General features: G+C 38.1%; 2 protein-coding genes and 1 non-coding gene across 3 annotated transcripts; 2 read left to right on the top strand and 1 right to left on the bottom strand.

Annotated features, from left to right (window-relative positions):
* Positions 1-1,743: 1,743 nt before the first annotated feature.
* LOC126619701 (receptor-like cytoplasmic kinase 176) lies at positions 1,744-4,707 on the top strand. The gene is made up of 6 exons (XM_050288117.1): positions 1,744-2,243; positions 2,545-2,849; positions 3,116-3,251; positions 3,383-3,525; positions 3,629-3,752; positions 4,028-4,707. The coding sequence occupies exons 1-6, from the start codon at positions 2,192-2,194 to the stop codon at positions 4,450-4,452; spliced, it is 1,185 nt and encodes a 394-aa protein (XP_050144074.1). The 5' UTR covers positions 1,744-2,191; the 3' UTR covers positions 4,453-4,707.
* Positions 4,708-6,982: 2,275 nt separating this feature from the next.
* On the top strand, positions 6,983-7,055 carry TRNAK-UUU (transfer RNA lysine (anticodon UUU)). Its single transcript has one exon. It is a non-coding gene; the product is annotated as a tRNA-Lys (tRNA).
* An 8,443-nt stretch (positions 7,056-15,498) lies between these two features.
* Positions 15,499-17,583, bottom strand: LOC126619622 (expansin-A4-like). The gene is made up of 3 exons (XM_050288036.1): positions 17,328-17,583; positions 16,847-17,165; positions 15,499-16,234 (listed from the first exon to the last, which is right to left on the bottom strand). Exons 1-3 carry the CDS (start codon positions 17,473-17,475, stop codon positions 15,925-15,927), a joined length of 777 nt encoding a protein of 258 aa, XP_050143993.1. The 5' UTR covers positions 17,476-17,583; the 3' UTR covers positions 15,499-15,924.
* Between the last annotated feature and the right edge of the window lie 318 nt (positions 17,584-17,901).

The following is a 17,901-nucleotide window of genomic DNA, read 5'->3' on the forward strand; positions in this document are numbered from 1 at the left end:
TTTTTTACAAATATGATCTATGACTATGAATAATGTACTAAAATACTGGTTGGATCCTTGAATACATTACGAAGTGAGTCATTACTAAAATAAAAACGGTTTGAATCATTGAATCCATTACGAAGTGAGTCCTACTACAATATGAACAGTATTGATAAGCACTAGGCATGCAGCAACACAATATGCATCATGAGCCCTCCATCACAACCATCGAAATATCATAAGTAATGAGTATCAATTAGCTTATTAATGAGAAAAACAATAAGAGATGACACTTTACTTCAGTAACAGAAATCAATTATGTTTATGCACCTTGATGAGGGTTGATCCTTACTGATTCCCACCCTTAAAAGAGAGATAAAGACGAAGAATAGTGAACTAAAACCGACTAGCCTTTAGGGCTTGTTGAAGATATTTTGTAAGAAGTATTTGTACTCATATTTGCCTTTTATAAAAGTATTTTATTAGAAACACATTAAAATTTAAGTGCTTCTTAAAAAACCCTTAAGCAAGGCTTATTCTTTTAGCAGCCCAAATATTGTTGAATACACCCCACATACTTAATACACCTCACATTTACTTTTTCAATTAAAAGTTATCTTTATACACCCCACATACTTTCCCTTAATACCTTCACACCCCACATTTTTTTACCTGCACTCCACTTCACATTTTTATTTTTTTTTATTTTTCACTCAATGAAACCAGATTGAAGAAGAATGTGGGGCTGATAGAACGCATCCATGAATCATTGGATTGAATAATTTCATTGTATGTACAAAACAACCAATCATATGTGCATCTGCGAGAGCTTTTGGTATCACAACCAAAGAGACAAGTAGCTTGACTTGGACGTTACTCTCCTCCCCTTCCTGTTTGGGTTTAATTTGAGGCGTCATAACGAGAATCTGCAAGTTCTGAGTCTCCTCTGTGAAAATCGTCATAACAAAGCATATTTGTTGATTTCATACGGAGATGAAGTTGTAGTGATACGGTGAATGAAAATCAGAAGGCTATTGATCAATATCCCTGGGCTTTAAAGTTGTGATCAACGTGTTTGTAGTTTCATTAATTTAGGTTTTGTACTACAATAGAGGATGAGATTGGTTTTGAGAGTTGAAGAAAAATAATTGTAGCATATACATGTTAAAGTTGTGATTTGGGGTGTATTTAGATTTTTTATTTAACTTTATGAGGTTAAAATTGTCATTGCATATTAGATATATAAGTGATTTAATATTGAATTTTAATGTGGAGTGAATTCAACATTATGTGGGATGTTAATAAAAAAAGCCAAAAGCAATCCTGTATTTTTTATCCCTAGATTCTCGACATTAAGATCTAGAGTGGATCAAATTTCATGACCATTGATTCCAACGTCCAATTATGTAGGAATAGAATCCTCTCCATATCTTCTTTGTGGAGATCCGAATGATCAATCAATCGTATCAATTCATCGTACATTATGCAGTTAAAAATTATTTTAATTTTTTATTTAAAATTGAATATAAATAATACCAAACGAAAGTTGACCGCATGATGAAACAGACATGATTGATTGATCTTCGGATTTCCTCAAAGATGACCAAGAGAAGATCCTTGTCCAATTATGTAGACATGACTGATTCTCCTCTAAGATATTACAAAAAAACGAAATGGAAAATTCAGCACACAGACCAAAACAAAACCAGAGAAAATTATCCAATTTGTAGGCACCAATGAATGTTTTTATTGGAGTAAAAAGATAAAGAGACTCAAAAGCAAGTCAACCGCGTATAGCTCTGTGCTTCACGAAAGTCTAAAAAGGCTACCGAGAAGCTCCAATGGCAAGAAACCTTCACAGCGACTTTTCCATTCTTTTCTTCCTCCTTGCTTTTTGTTAGCTTCTCATCCAAAAAAACAAAACCCAAAAAAGTAAAAGGAAACCAACCCGAAAGCACCAATCGTCATCCTTGCCATCAGCTACTGCTAGCTAGGATCTCTTAAAAGTAAAAAGTTGCAATCTTTTTCGTGTCTGAATTGCGGACTTCGCAGTTGGGTTCTTAGTCTTTATGTTCCTCTGCGGAAAGAGTGAAAAATCTTGCTGGCAGATTGAACCCAGAAAACAAAATCTCAGTCTGCAGTTGGGTTCTTGTCTGTTGAATTTGAAGACCTTGGTGAGATACAGAGATTTTGGGAAACTTTTGTTTTGATGGGGGCTTGCTGGAGCAACAAAATCAAGGCTGAAAGTCCTTTGAATACAGGTAACTTTTTTTTTTTCTTATTCTTTTTTTCTGGAAGGAAAAAACTAATCAGTGGTTGATTTTTCCTCAGAAAATATTAGACTTTATTTTTCCTGGATGTCTTCTTTTTGTTTGACCAGATGGGTTTTTATTTTTGAGGTAATTCTATAGGTTTTATATAGAAATCATGGGTATTTAAAGGTTTTGTTGTGGAAGAATTGTTTTGATGATGGATGATAGAAGTTTATAGTATGAGTTCCCCACTACATTGTGGAGTAAATCTTTTGGTGATGTATGTCAATTGGGTTGCTTTCTCTGACAGGATTCAATTCGAAACAAGGGAGTGGTTCAAGTGGCAGGAACTCATCGACTTCCATGCCCGTGACTCCTCGGAGCGAGGGCGAGATCTTACAGTCTACTACTCTGAAGAGTATCAGCTTCAGTGAGCTTAAAACCGCCACCAGAAACTTCCGTCCTGACAGTGTGCTGGGAGATGGGGGTTTTGGTTCCGTTTTCAAAGGTTGGATTGACGAAAGTTCGCTTATAGCATCCAAGGCCGGGACTGGCATGGTGATCGCCGTGAAGAAACTCAACCAAGATGGGTTCCAGGGTCACAAGGAATGGCTGGTGAGTGCAATTACCTCAACATTTTTATGAGTTTTGATGGTGATCTGAAATAACTTGTTATCTGCATTGTATGCTTATGGCTTCATGCCATAGTAGTTTACTGCTCTTTAGTTGCGAGAAACTTGCCATTCGAAATTCTCCATATCACCTAACTGTGACTTGTCTATGACTTGCAACTTTTGTTAGATTATGTAATGTCAATTTGGATTTGTTTTCGAATCATATCTTGATACCAGAGTGATGAATCCTACATTTTGGATATACAGGCAGAAATCAACTATCTAGGAGAGCTGCATCATCCTAATCTTGTGAAACTTATTGGATATTGCTTAGAGGATGATCACCGGCTCTTAGTTTATGAGTTCATGCCTAAGGGCAGCATGGAAAACCATCTATTCAGGAGTGAGTTCATTACGTCCCCAATAGTGGCATTCGTTTTTGAACCTTTCTCCTCCCCCCTTTTTCTTCTTAGAGAAAGCATGTTGCAAGTTGAATATGATGCCTTGGTACTGAAGAATATACTGTTGCAACAGGAAGTTCTCACTTTCATCCACTTTCTTGGAGCCTCCGAATGAAAATTGCCCTCGGTGCTGCAAAGGGACTTGCCTTTCTCCACAATGCTGAAACACAAATTATACACCGTGACTTCAAGTCAGCTAATATTTTGCTCGACGCGGTATGTTATTCGATACCCTATTTTCATCAGATTCAAGTATGGTTGGATATGCCAAATTTCACTATATCAGGGTCTCCCCACTGACTCCTTGTTTCAATTTCAGAACTACAACGCAAAGCTGTCTGATTTCGGGTTAGCCAGGGATGGGCCAACTGGTGACAAGAGCCACGTCTCTACTAGGGTCATTGGAACCCAGGGATATGCTGCTCCGGAGTATTTAGCCACAGGTGCTACACCTACTTCATTTTTGTCTAAAATCCTTGACCAGTACGAACCTCTTTGGCCTTTAGAAACCAAGCTCCTCTCCGAATGTCACGATTTCTTGTAGTTTTTTCCATTAAGTACCGATTCCCGGCCTTGTCTTAAAACTAATCTGTCAATTTACCGTCATTCAATTGTTGGCCACTGATGGAATGCAGCTGCAATTGCCAAAGTTAAGGTTTAATAATTAATAGAACCAAAGTTCAGTTAGTGCTTATCTAATTGCTGTTTTCTTCGTCAGGTCATCTTACTACCAAGAGTGACATATACAGTTTCGGAGTTGTTCTTCTAGAAATGTTATCTGGACAACGAGCTATAGATAAGAACAGGCCAACTGGAGAACACAATCTGGTGGAATGGGCAAAACCATACCTGAGAAACCAACGCCGAGTTTTTCGTGTCATTGATTCTCGCCTTGAAGGCCAGTACTCAGTCAGTTGTGCCCAAAAGGCTGCTGCCCTTGCGCTTCAATGTCTTGCTGTAGATCCCAAGGACAGACCTGACATGAATGAAGTAGTAACAATACTGGATGAGCTTCAGGACGTCCCCAAGGGTACTCAGAAAGAGCATAATGCAACTAGTCCCAAGTCCAGCAAAAGGAGTGTTGACGATGCTGCCAACGTGACTGCTTATCCCCGGCCTTCTAGAGACCTACTTTTTGCTTGAAGAGAGAGCTTTCGTGCCGCCCGAGATATAGTGAAAGGTGCGAAGTGAAGTCTTGATAGATAAAATTTGTACATAGCCGAGAATTGTTCAAAGTAGTGTGTAGTGATTGTGTATAATGTCTTCGAGCCTACTGCCTTTGAGTATTTTTTGGTTATTTACGCGCAGAATCACTGAACTTGCGGAGTTGTTTTCTGGTTACTGAAATTTAAAAAATGCAAAAGTGCAACGTGTGTATGAGAAGTGTGATTCGGCTCATTGAGTGATTTTCGTTTCTCTCGGAATTATGGGACCTTGATAGCGTCCTCCATTGGTGTATGGATAGTCCTCCATTGGTTGTCTCATATTCAAATATAAGATGTAAATCATAACTCTGTATACGGTTTATGTAATTTTTTTATTCAAACTTCAAGCACAAGAATCCACTGTAGCACAACTTAAACTGGATTGATGTTAAAATCCGGGTTCGAATCCCGGCAGTGGAATTGCTCTTTGCATATCACAAACCTCTTTAAGAACTTACAGAGGGGATCTTAGCCCCTTTTTTGGTTTTTACCGACCGCCCACCAAGAAGGATTGCTGGCAACGGGTGTTGAATTTAAATCTTGGTCTAATGAAGAGAATGATCTTCAACAACTCAAGTGAACTATCTGCACTCTTTTTTCAAGTGGGCGCAGCTGCCCACACTAGGCATTCCGCCAGTGTTCATGGATGGTCCTTCAGCATAATTTCGTATTGTTTTAAAAAAAAAAATTGTTAGAATTGTAACATAGTTTTCAGAGTTTAAAACATTGTTAAGCTTGGCATATTGTACAAAATTGTGGGTGTCCAGAGAAAAAGAAAAAATAATTTGGGTGTTCAAGGAAATAAGAGTGTCCAGAGACCATTTTAGGGGGCAAAGTGGAATGTGATGTTTAAACAGGTTCCACTCCTGACAGCGGAAATAGTGTTTTTATTTTCCCTTCTATTTCTCCGCAAATCACGCAACAACAATTGCTCTCACATGTTAGGGTTTCTAGTCAATTGATACAAGTCTTGGTCTTCTTTTTTAAACGACTGACTTTAACATTCATCAATTCAATTTCTTGGTGGACCAGCTAACCAAAACCACATAAATCGGAGATAATTTATACTCCGAAGCACTATATCGTTTTCGTTAACTAGTAGTCCAAATCATATATCATCTCTACAACCAGGTAATATGAACAACCGTACCTGCTATCAAGTTCTTCTGGTTAGCAAGTACTAAACAATTAATAAACAGCACCAAATCCACAAGCAATTATTCCATACAAGTTTCTGACGTACCTGTATAGATTACAACACGCAGCCGGAAAAAGAAAAACATAAAAACCAATTTGTACGTAAATATAATTATTGGCCAAAAAATTAATTATTTATATAACACCAATTTGCATGGGACGACCAAGACTTATAATTCCATTATCCAGCATCGATTTTGAACCAGTTTGAAGTTCCCTGAGAGAGAGAGAGAGAGAGAGAGAGAGAGGTCCCGCCGCCCCGCCGGGGGGGGATGGAATTCGTGGTGTGTGTGTGTGTAACATTGCTAGGAGATTAGATTTCATATGGACGGACCATTTAAGGATGAGGACCGTAAATAATTGACCCGTTCGCATGTTTATGGTTGATGATCGCGAATTAAAGTAATTGGGTTAGTACTATATATTTATTCAATGCAGGAGGATCAGGAACAAAACCAGTTTGGACTGAAAAGTTTACATTCAACGTAGAATGTCCTAGAGACGAAGATCACAAATATATGTTTTGGTTTCATATCATGGACACCTAAAAGCTCTTGGACCATGATGTAGTTGTTAGAGATCCTGTGCATATCTTAAGATTTTGAATTCAAGATTTATGTGAAGAATGTACGTGATATAGTATATGTTACTATGACAAATGTTATGTTACTATAACAAGGTGTTAAGTTACATAGATCAAACGATCAATGATATAGTATATGTAAAATAACACTTTGTTATAATTGGTAATTGTACCAATTATTTGTAGGATGTACGTGGAGGATGTGATAGCGTGGGCACAGAGAGTGGAAGGGCTGAACTTCGACTTGCAAAACAGAGTTGTCGACAAGACTTGTGCTGGAGAGATCTATTGCTTTAACTTTCACCTTAAATTCATAAGCTAAATCCTACATCGTAGATATATAATTGTATATATAAAAAAAAAAATTAACGAAAAGCTCATAGTACTGTTCACTTTAACAAAAAACCACATTTTTACACTAAAAAGTCAATCCTGGTACTATTTACTTTACCCTTTATTTTGTTTGTATCGTTAAAACTCAAAGTTTTTAAGCTCTTTTCATTAGCACACATTCTTCTCAATTTTTGGCTAGCAGATAAAATGGATTGAAGAATATCAAATGATAGAAATTAATAGGAAAGGTGTGTAAGAGGCAAAAAAAAGTGTGGATAGCACTCTAAAAAACATGTTTCATAAAATCCAATTGTCTTCTGCTTTAAATATAAACTATAGCTTAAGATAGCGTCAAGCCGTCTTAGCTCAGCTGGTAGAGCGCGTGGCTTTTAACCACGTGGTCGTGGGTTCGATTCCCACAGACGGCGTTTTATTTTATTTTAATTTTAAATTTTTTTGGATACAATTAGAAATAAAAATAAGGCCCGATCCATTTGAGGCCACTAGAAGGCACCTTTGGGCTATACAAGCCATAGATTATGTTGGGCCTCCTTTACAACTTAGTGCAAAAAGAAAAAATAATTTATGCGCTCTCTTTCGATTTCCGGCACTTTAAATAAGAATAAACTGTCGATTTGCTCTTGACTTATCACTTAACTTTCGATTTCTTCCTTAAAATTTTTAATTAGAAAATTAAGGACTTAAACTAATTTTTTTGGCTGATATGCCCCTACTGTTAATTTTTCATTCATTCCATCCAAATTTTTGTTAAATGGGAAGCATGTTGCACAACATGTGAGGGTAGTTCGGTCGTTTCATTCTTTAAAATGATTGAAAATCTTAGATTTCTTAAATATAAAAACCTATGCAAATATGTGTGATTTTATAGTTTTTGTGTCTGAAAGTCTAGCGAAGTGACGCTTTTGTCCACAAAGGAGAGTCACGTAGTGTGCACCTGATAAGAGTTAATGTTAATTTGGATGAAATCTATGAAAAACTAACGGTAGGGGGAAGTCGGCCAAAAAAATTTAGTTTAAGTCCTTAATTTTCCAATTAAAAAGTTCAAGGATAAGATCGAAAGTTAAGTGATAATTCAGGGGGCAAATTGACAGTTTAGCCCTTAAAATAATATAGATAATTTCAAATACTATAAATAGAACCACCATGAGGGTGGCCCAGTAATTGTGGATGAATTCCCAACCCATATTCACACGGCACGTCCTGTGATCGATTCTTAGGACTTGTGAATCAGACAATGGCCTCTAGGGGGAGGCTGTGAAATGCCTATAGGAATCTTTTTGGTCCCTAAAAGGATAGACTGTTGTAGCAAAACTATAATTTAGTCCCCTTTTTAAGAAAGTAATAATGGAAAACTAATGAAAAATAGCTTGAAAACTTTGAGTTTTAGTAATAAGGATAAAATAAAAAGTAAAATGAATAGTATCAGGTTTGACTTTTTAGTGTAAAAATGTGTTTTTTCGTTGAAGTGAACAGTACCGTAGATTTTTCGTTAAAACTCCCAAGTAATAATATAAATAGTCGAAAATAGGTAGCCTTAAAGAATTCGTGGCCTCTTGACATTTGGCGTAGGTTGCAGTGTAAATTGAAGAAATAAAATTTTGATATGATTCCCAAGTATAAATTCAAATTCTACCTATATATCATGGACATGATTCATGTGGTCCTCATGACCTCAAAATCCATTTCCGATTCCAAATATGTGACTACTTGATCAAAAGCATATTGAAGGGATAATATGCGAGCATATTGAAGAATTTTGTTTTTTTATAAGGCAATATTATATTTTAAACTATTTTAATTTACGAAAACATAAACTCAAACTCAGATGCTGGGACGAATACATGTCCTAACCAACAGCGTTAGAGCATCTCTAATGGGCGCTTTATTCTTCTTGAGGCTACTATATTTAAAAGGAAAACTAATGAAAAAGGCTTGAAAACTTTGAGTTTTAATGATAAGGACAAAATAAAGGGTAAAGTGAATAGTACCAGGATTAACTTTTTAGTGTAAAAATGTGGTTTTTCGTTAAAGTGAACAGTACCGGGTGCTTTTCGTTAAAGTTCCCATATTTAAAGCCTTAGTAAGAAATTTCACTCAATGGGCTGAAAAATTGGGCTAAATCCAGTCACAAAAAGTAGTAAGACCCGCATGAGATTAAGGGCACAGTTTGATTTCAAATACATATCTCAATGACTATTTTTTGTTACTGTTTGTTTTTTGTTTTGTCAACGGCTATATTTTTTTTGTTTTTGTCAGATATGAAATCCAACGGTGCATAAGTGATGAAATCTAACTTTGTTAGAATATGAGTTTTTTTTTTTTTTTTTTTAAATTGACAAATTTATAATAAATTTTTTTAAAAGAACTTATCCAAAAATCAACTTCAGAAAAGTTAAGACAAAAATAACTTTATCGTGTAATCAAATTACTACATTGATAAATATATAGCTCCATATAGAGCCTGAAAAGTATATTACTCAACGCCAAGTATTTCTCGTAGCTCCAAAATGCGCTATATCCACCACTTTTTCAGTCTCATAGAGTCCTCGTTGAAAATGCTTTTAGAAGCATATAAACCGTTGACAATTGAGTCATAAACTACAAAGACCTTTGCAGTTTGCCCCAATAGGATTTTGATTTTATTTGTCACCGAAAGTTGTAGATAATGTGGTGGATAAGGTATAAATGCCAAGCAACTTTTCCTCTTTACCAATTTTACTACTTTTTTTTTATAAAAAAAACAAAAAATTGGATGGCGAACCACGATTATCTATTTCAGGCTCAAAAGAGGCTAGTTAAGAATTGCACCTATCCAATTTTACCAATTTTAATCAATGGAGTACTATTGTCCACTGTTTTTTGGGCACCAACGTTTTCTACCGATCTACATAGAACCTGGCACCGCCTCTCGGGGTTGTTTTGAAGCATTGGGCTTTTAGTTATGGAAGCAAATAATAATGCTCCAATTTTAGCAGCTTGACACATCCATCTTTGGTTTAATTTCAATGAAATCTGCACCGTCCATTCAATATTTTTGTGATATTTTCTCGTATATAAATATGCACAAAAAGGGCCACAAAAATTGAGTGCAAAAACATGCAAGAAAGCAAGTAGACAAACAATGTTAATTGCCTCAAAGGGGGTATGAAATTGAAGGGCATTCAAGATATTAGCAACTTGTGTTGTGTTGTGACCATCGGATAGGAACCATTTGGTAACATGTGTTCGCGCAATCCACAATGTGGTAGTCTATATCGTAATTGGGACCTGTTTTAATTGTTCTTTTGAGAATATATCTTTATAGAAAACATTTCGACTCATAAATGCTATCAAAAGTATTTCAGTTATTTACAAGCTAAACTTGAATCAAGTTTAAACCAATAAAAAATGGTGGCTAGAAGGAATAAATTTCAAACATTAAAGCTTGACATCAAAACTTCTATTGTGCTCCGGAGTATCCAATACTCTGAAACTTTTAACCGTTTAATTTAAGTTTTTATGTTTTAAATAGAAAAAATAACGGTTAAAAATTTAGAATACCATAGAAAATCTTTGGAGCATCAAATTTAAACTGCCGTGGTACAAGATGGTTAAAGAAGAGTAATTATGGACAGGTCTGAATGAGGAGAGATTTTTCAGTGCGACTGATACACGGGATGGTACAACACGTGTCACTATACAAATTGTAAGATATGTTTGTTAAAAACTTAATAACTTAACATATAAAATTTTCTACCACTTATATAAAAACATGTGGTGTATCACCCATATTATCACAATAAAACATTTCTCCTGAATGAGTGGCAGTGGCAGATACCAATAAGGTTTTGCTGCTCGCACTGTCTACCTCAGACTGGTTGGTGTTAATCTGCCAATCACATATGAATAATGCATTAAAACATATTCAACTTTATCTCCATTTTTAAAAGAAGATATTGTCGACGCTCTAAAAAATTATGCGATCTTTTAAGTTTATATTTCTTATTATTTAAAATGCAGATAACTTATTTGAAGTGCTAATTACGGCTCATTTCTCCCAAATGAATTTATGATACTGTGGGACCTAATTAATTTGAGAGAGTTAAGAGGCTAGAGTTCTTCGACAAGAGATTCAAGAATAAGAACTTTGCACTCATTCTAGTTCACGCAACATTTAATTTGTAATTAGTGTAAAAAGACCATAAAAGAAATAATTTGAAATGAAGCCACTAAACACGTTTGCCATGCTGCCACAAGTATATTCAGTAAATCAGGACTGAATCCCCTTTCGCTCTTAAAATTTCGAGTGGTTTCTATAAAATTTCAATCTATTAGACCAAAAGTTCAATAAGTACTAAGACCATCTTTAACCGAGGGCTGGCCAGACGGCTCGTTTTAGTCCTCTGGCCCTCCAAGATATTAATATTTTAATGAACAGTACATGGTTATATTTACCTCCATCTCAAACCGAGGGCCATAGGGCTTGTTTTAGCTCTGTCATAAAAAACCGTCTCCAACCAATGGCCAAAGGATCATAGGGCCAAACATAATTTATTATTTAAAAATTACAACTTAAATGCAAATCCAACGGCTAAGTGACGTTAACTAGCCATTGGATTTGAATTTTTTTGGGCTATAAATAGGGTGGATATTGGGTTATAATTCACACAACTTTGAATTCAATCTATTTCAATTCAATCTCTTTCAATTCAAGTTTGCAATGAATTCCAACTTTGGATCCTCTTCGGATTCCAACTAGGGGTCCTCATCCAATTCCAAATTGGAAGAAAAATGGGTGCCGATGAGACGAGAAGATGAGGAGTCTGATGAAGAAGATGAAGCATGGTGCAACGCACAAAACATAGCAGCAGCCATGGCTGCGGCCATGGTGTGTCAGCCAACTGTGTAACAACCTGAATGGGGTGGCTCTGTTGCTGGTTGCTCTTACAAACCACAGAACAGAGTGATGACGCATGCCAATCTGATGAACAACTACTTCAACCCCAACTCGGTGTAAACATAAAAGGATTTCAGACGTTGCTTCCGGATGAGGCGTTATGTCTTTGAGCGTGTACTTCATGATGTCCAGTAGGTCAATCTATACTTTCGAAAAAAGCAGGATAGAGCATGCCGCCCTGGTTTCTCACCTCATCAGAAGGTTACTGTTGCACTCTGAATGATGGCCTATGGTTCCCTAGCTGATTCAATGGATGAAACTCATGGTATGTCTGAGTCTACAAGCCTTGAAACTCTTCAACAATTTTGTGTCACAATTGTTTAGGTTTACAAAGACGAGTACCTTTGCAAGCCAAATCAAGAAGATCTGGATCGGCTCATTCACAAAGCTAATGACCGTGGGTTTCCGGGCATGATAGGGCCTTAGACTGCATGCATTGGGTCTGGAAGAACTGTCCAACCGGATGGCAATGAGGCTTCTGCGGAAGGTTGAGAAAGCCAACTGTTGTGTTAGAGGTGGTTGTCTCGTATGACACATGGATCTGACATGCTTTCTTTGGAGTCCCTGGATCCCAAAATGACATTACAGTTCTTGGGCGTTTACCTCTCTTTAATACCCTGATGGAAGGTAAAACACCTCAACTTGACTACTACATCAACGGTCGTCCGTACAAAATGAGGTATTACTTGGCAGATGACATCTACCCAAAGTGGGTGACACTTGTCCAAGCAATTCCAAACCCTAGGAATGACGCCGAAAAGTTGTTTACCTTACACCAAGAGGCATACCGGAAAGATGTTGAGAGAGCTTTCGGTATTTTACAAGCACGGTGGAAGATCATCAGAGAACCGGCAAAAGGGTGGAGTCGAGAAAATTTGGACTCCATCATAATGTCTTGCATCATATTACACAATATGAATGTGGAGGATGAGCGAGATGGGTATATTGATGGAGAGTCCGATGATGACCAAGATGATCCAAATAGGTTAAGAATGGCTCGTGTAAAAATATATGATGGGCCTAATTTGCCTTTCAATCCAAGAACTGGTAGTATCTCTTTAAATGACTACATGAGGCGCTATACAATAATACGTTCCCGTGCCACAACCAAGTACCTACAACAAGATCTTGTCGCACATCTTTGGGCCAAATATAGCATGGAGTATGAGTTTAAGTTTTATGTTGTTAAATGTTTTTCAAAATGTTGTTTAAGTTTCATGTTGTTAAATGTATAATTTTTATGTTGTTTAATGTTATTTAATGTTATTTAATATTGTTTAATGGTATTTAATGTTATTGAAAAAATTAAAGAAAAGATTATTGGAAGAGGTAAAAAGAATATAATGTGAAGAATTGAAATAGAATGGAGTGAGATAGTATGGAATGGTGAAAATTATGTGAGAAATGATGCAGGAATGACTTAGGTATTGCTTGAAAAAAAAACGAGGGAATTTTTAAATTTCATAAACCAAGGTATAATTTAAAATTTTAGGTGTTTATGAATGGCTTAGAAAAAAAAAGAATTTTTAAATTTCTGTTTGGGCCGAGGGTAGAATCACTCTCGGCCCGAGAAGCCGTGCGGCGAAAGGGTCATGGAGCGTTCAGCTCATGGGCTTCCAAGCCTAAGTCGGTTAAATCAGAACGCAAGTCGAGTCTTAGTACAATAGGGACTCTCGACGAGATCAATAATCTAGAAAGCGAATCCGGCTCAGTTAAGGACTAGGTTCGTAGTCCTAGCGGAGATAGGACTGATCGAAGGGATGTTAATCCGGAGAAGGAAACCTAGTCCGAATAGGATTGGAACTCGGGCTCGATGTTCTGCTACTATAAATACAAGACATTCAGCAACAGAGAAGCCCCGACAAATCAATACAAAATTGCCCTGCGCAAACTCTCACAACTTGTGATTTTTCTTTTTTCTTTTTCGCTGACACATCTTCCGTTGGCATCAACAGCACTGTGGAAGCAACCGGTGATATCTTAAGTCGGCATAGATAGCTCTGTCACCGTAGAATTGATCGATCTTGCAGTATCTTCCGTTGGCATCAACAGCACTGCGGCGAGAACGGTTGATTACCTATCCAAGTCTCGGTCGAGAAGGGTTTCTGAACCCTTATTGGTCGAGGTCATCTCATCAGCCTTCTCGGCGAAGTGAGATGTTACAGTTATTACATTCGGCACATTGAAAGCCGAATTTGATATTGAACTTCGTAAGAATAGTAACCTTGTCTTCAGGTTCGAGAGCCCAAGAGGCCGAGACGTGTTCCATTCTCGGCCGCAATCGCAAGACGCAGAAGTCAGTAGCGCGACCCAACGCAACATCAACAAATTTACTCCTCGGCCGACGAGTTGGCACGCCCCGCATTCACCGAATGACGTAGTTAGCTCATTAATTACTCGGCCTGCGCGTCACGTAGGCTTTGTAGTTTCTAGGGTCAACAATTTCATAAACAAAAATTTGGCCCCCAAAAAAAAAAAACATTTGAATCCAATGGTAACTAGCCGTTGAATTTCAAATTTTGGCAACCATTCATGTCGGTTATATCCAACGGGAATAAGTACTATTACTGTCGGTTATATCCGACAGGATTAATCAAAATTTTGGCCCAGCCCGTGGCTAGCTGGCTGGCTGGATTAGGCAAGCCGGTCGGCCCTTTCAGATTTCATGGGGCCCACCAGCCCTCTGGCCTAACCCTTGGTTGGAGACGGTTTTCAGGCAATTTTCAGCCCTCTGAACCATTCGGTTGGAGATGACCTAACTAGTTAGGGTTTAATCCTCTTTGATCTCAAAATTTATCAAAAACTTATTTGAGTAAAGTAGCTCGTACGTGGCACATACTACAGACGACATCAACTTACTACTGTCGTAGCCTCTTGTGTCTTGGCACAAAGGTATGAGAAGAGAAATTAAGACGTTGCAAGAACCAACTTGGGAAATTAGGGGAAAAGGGGAAAATAAATATAAAATAGGGTGGACCAAGTGGTGGTAAGTTGATATCATCTTTCATCGTTTAGGCTTTTGAAAATTCAAGTTTTGAGATGCATGGCCCTCCACGCAATCTGCTAGATTTCCTCATATGGAGCCATTTCTTCTTCTCATCACTACTTTCCTATGCAACAAAACGTCATGAAATATCAAAAATTTAATTGCACCTCCATCCTTTTCAACTCTAAATTATCACCATTTTTTATTTCTATTTTTCATTTGGTATTTATATGGACAATTTGTTTATAGATAGATATGGTTCTGTAGTCAAAGCAACTTCACCAGCAGTCCTTCCCAGGGTTCCGTAACATTCTATAGATGTCTTCGGAAGAGATGGATAACTGTGGCTTGCCACAAGTTGTCCCCCTTTTAAAAGAAAAAAAAAACATTCTATAAATGGGTTTGATGCGAGCGTTAATTCATTTGATGGCGATAATTCTCGAGATTTAAGCTTATGGGTCGTTTGTTGAAAACTGCATTCTCCCATCGAAATCATGTTAAAATAAATAACTTATATTTAATTGTCACAATTCCTAATTGCGTCGAGAGTATTTGTAATAAAAATCAGACGTTCCAGGCAATGCAAGCAATGAAATTGAAGGAAGTTTTGCACAAGTACCACCTGAACTTCAAAATGTGTGCACAAATTCCACCTAAACTATCAATATATTTAGTAGCGTATTGTAGGTTTTGCGTTGTGGAGGCAAGGCTGCAATCGATCTTAATTTGGGTGATGTATGTATGTTTTTAATTTGTGTAGCTTTTGCCCGCATTGTTGTTTTTCTTAGACGAATTTGATGTAACGTTCAAGTTTATCAAATAAAATTATACTTTAATAAATAAAACACAATTAATCCATCCAAAAGAAAATATAAAAGTAACCCATAAACAGAAATTAAATTTGCAAAAAAAAAGAAAAAAAAAGAAATATGCTAACTGAAATATATATTATATAAAATTCTAGAAAAGATATGGAAAGAGGTGCGGGCTGCATGTTTGTTCTTTGCAGCCGCTTCAACTCCTTTTACACACTATTTGGCCGGATCACCTAAATTCTTACCACCCTCCCCACTCAAACCAAATAAAAAACAAGCACCAAAGTAAAAAGTAAAAAGTTGCCGCACACCACACTTGCAAAAGAAGTCGCTTTTCGACCTATCTTACCACCCAATTTTAACTTTTAACCCCCCATCATCTAATACTTTACTTCTATACTCCCACCGCTTCCAAATTTTCCCGGGAAAATTAAGGAAAATCAGATGGCGGGAAATTAAACTTTGATAGTTAAAAAAAAAAGTTAAAAACCCATGGAAAATTACAGATAGTGGATAAACTTTTTTTTTCCTTCTTAATTTTAGACCCGGAAATTCTTGCCGGTGAAAGTTTGTCCGAACTGCCAATCAGCGGGTGCCACGTTGTGGGAGGTGGATGTGCGCCTGTCACTGCCCGTGACTCGAAAGGACAGGGTCTGGCCCACCAGGTCTGCGTTGGATTGCCAGTTTTGTCCCCAGTTGCGGCTCATCGACATCCACCCAGTGTTCGCGCCTTTTACGCTCACCCTCACGATATCCCCTGCGCCCGCGACGTTGGTGATCAGAACCAGGTTGAAGTAACGGAAACCGTTAATTGTGAATCTCACTCCGCCTTGCTTTCTGCACGGAACTCTGAAAAAAGGAACAAATAATAAAAAAATATTAAACGGAGTCAAAATTTTATTACTGCGTTTAAAAAACGGCTTGAGTAGGTTTGACTAGTAAATTTCCGATGCGGAAATGGTGCGATTCCCCATAAAGTTAGTACCGTTTCAATACACGCGTCGAACGGCGTGAAGGGACTGCCCCCCTAACCCAGTTAAAAGACCTATCTACCCTTCATGCCTTCACTAAATTACACTCACCTAAACCAAGTCAATAGGGTTTCCTAGAGTGAGGCTGGTTTGGTCATTTTAAGCAAGGGGGAAAGGGGAAATCGCATTCCCGTTGGTTAGTTTGGGTAAACGACGTAAAACGTGACGGATGCTCAACTAAACATTAAGGTCTGTTTGGTTCGCGAGAAAATAAAAACATTTCTGCCGTTTGGTTAATAAGAAAACAAGAATGTTCTTAACTGAGGAGCACTAACGTCTAGGCTGGTTTCTCGGTGACCAAACATGATTTTAGAAAGCGATAGAGAAAGCAAAGGCGAGGGTATTTCCGTCCAAACGAAAAATAAACACAGAAAAAGCGAAAGAAAAGGAGACTGAAGTGAGTGTGTGACAGTAAGTTTGGTATACTCACCGGCGGTAGGAGACGGGGACGATGCCGGCCTTGTACTCGGCGATCTTGAGGAACATGGGCATGGCCAGGTCGAAGTGGGTGCGGGGAGGGTTGCACCACCCGCCGTCGTCGCTGGGCTGAGCGAAGTTAGGAGGGCAGAAGTTGGTGGCGGTGACTAAGATGGAGGGGTTGCCTGGGTGGCACCACCTGGGGTCGTCGCCGCACTTAATCTCGAAGCAGGCGCCGCAGCTAAGGCCATTGTTGAACAGAGCAGTGCTCAGCGCCGCGGTGTTGACGCCGTATCCTTGGCTGTAGAGGTTTCCGTACCCGCAAGCGCCGCCTGAAAAATACAGAGACAAATGGGTGGTTTTAGGAGGCTCAGAGCCTGAGACTTTTGAGTAGAAAACAAGAAAATAAAACATGGGTTCTGCAAATCAGAGAGAAAAACTTAAAAATTTGAGAAATGAAATGGGGTTTTGAGATGAAGAAAATGGGTACGTACCCATGGTTCCAGAGGCGTCGTTACCACCGTAGAAGGTGGCGTGGGCGCCCTCCCATGGGCCACCGGTGTAAACCCCTGGAATTCTAGCGTTGGCCGCCATGAAGAGTGAGAGCATGAAAGCAATGTAGAGCACGCGAAGGGAAGCCATTGCCGGAGAGAGTGAGCGAGATAGAAATGGGAGTGAGAAAGCAGAGAGGAGAGAGAGAGTGATGGATAGGATTGGTGTTGGGGCGAATAGAAAGCGGGAAGAAGGTGGGGGTACTTATGGAGGTTGCGAGCACGCATCAGGGGTCTGCATATAATTGGATTTGGATCCTCTCCTGAGCCAATGGAAAGGATCTCCTAACCAAACATCGTGGGTTATTGAATTTTCATCTAACGATTATAATTATTATAATTTTAAAGAATAAAAATCTAACCGTCCACAATACTTGATTAGGAGGATTCTCCCAATTGACTCGTAAGAGGATCCAAATCCCATATAATTTACCTCTCTAATTAATGCCCACTCTCATATCTATTTATTTATTTTTAAACATTTATAATTCTTATTTTCAAAAAAAAAAAATTCTCG

Source organism: Malus sylvestris, chromosome 4 (assembly GCF_916048215.2).
Source record: "Malus sylvestris chromosome 4, drMalSylv7.2, whole genome shotgun sequence".
NCBI lineage: Eukaryota > Viridiplantae > Streptophyta > Magnoliopsida > Rosales > Rosaceae > Malus > Malus sylvestris.

What these genes read in the sequence shown, in the direction of transcription:
- LOC126619622 (XM_050288036.1), bottom strand. Translation starts at nt 17,475, where the DNA reads ATGGCTTCCCTTCGCGTGCTCTACATTGCTTTCATGCTCTCACTCTTC. An exon ending in CGACGCCTCTGGAACCATGG is followed by an intron (nt 17,166 to 17,327) that starts GTACGTACCCAT and finishes TGTATTTTTCAG; the next exon opens with GCGGCGCTTGCGGGTACGGA. An exon ending in GTCCCCGTCTCCTACCGCCG is followed by an intron (nt 16,235 to 16,846) that starts GTGAGTATACCA and finishes TCCTTTTTTCAG; the next exon opens with AGTTCCGTGCAGAAAGCAAG.
- LOC126619701 (XM_050288117.1), top strand. Translation starts at nt 2,192, where the DNA reads ATGGGGGCTTGCTGGAGCAACAAAATCAAGGCTGAAAGTCCTTTGAAT. An exon ending in TGAAAGTCCTTTGAATACAG is followed by an intron (nt 2,244 to 2,544) that starts GTAACTTTTTTT and finishes TTTCTCTGACAG; the next exon opens with GATTCAATTCGAAACAAGGG. An exon ending in CTAATATTTTGCTCGACGCG is followed by an intron (nt 3,526 to 3,628) that starts GTATGTTATTCG and finishes TTTCAATTTCAG; the next exon opens with AACTACAACGCAAAGCTGTC.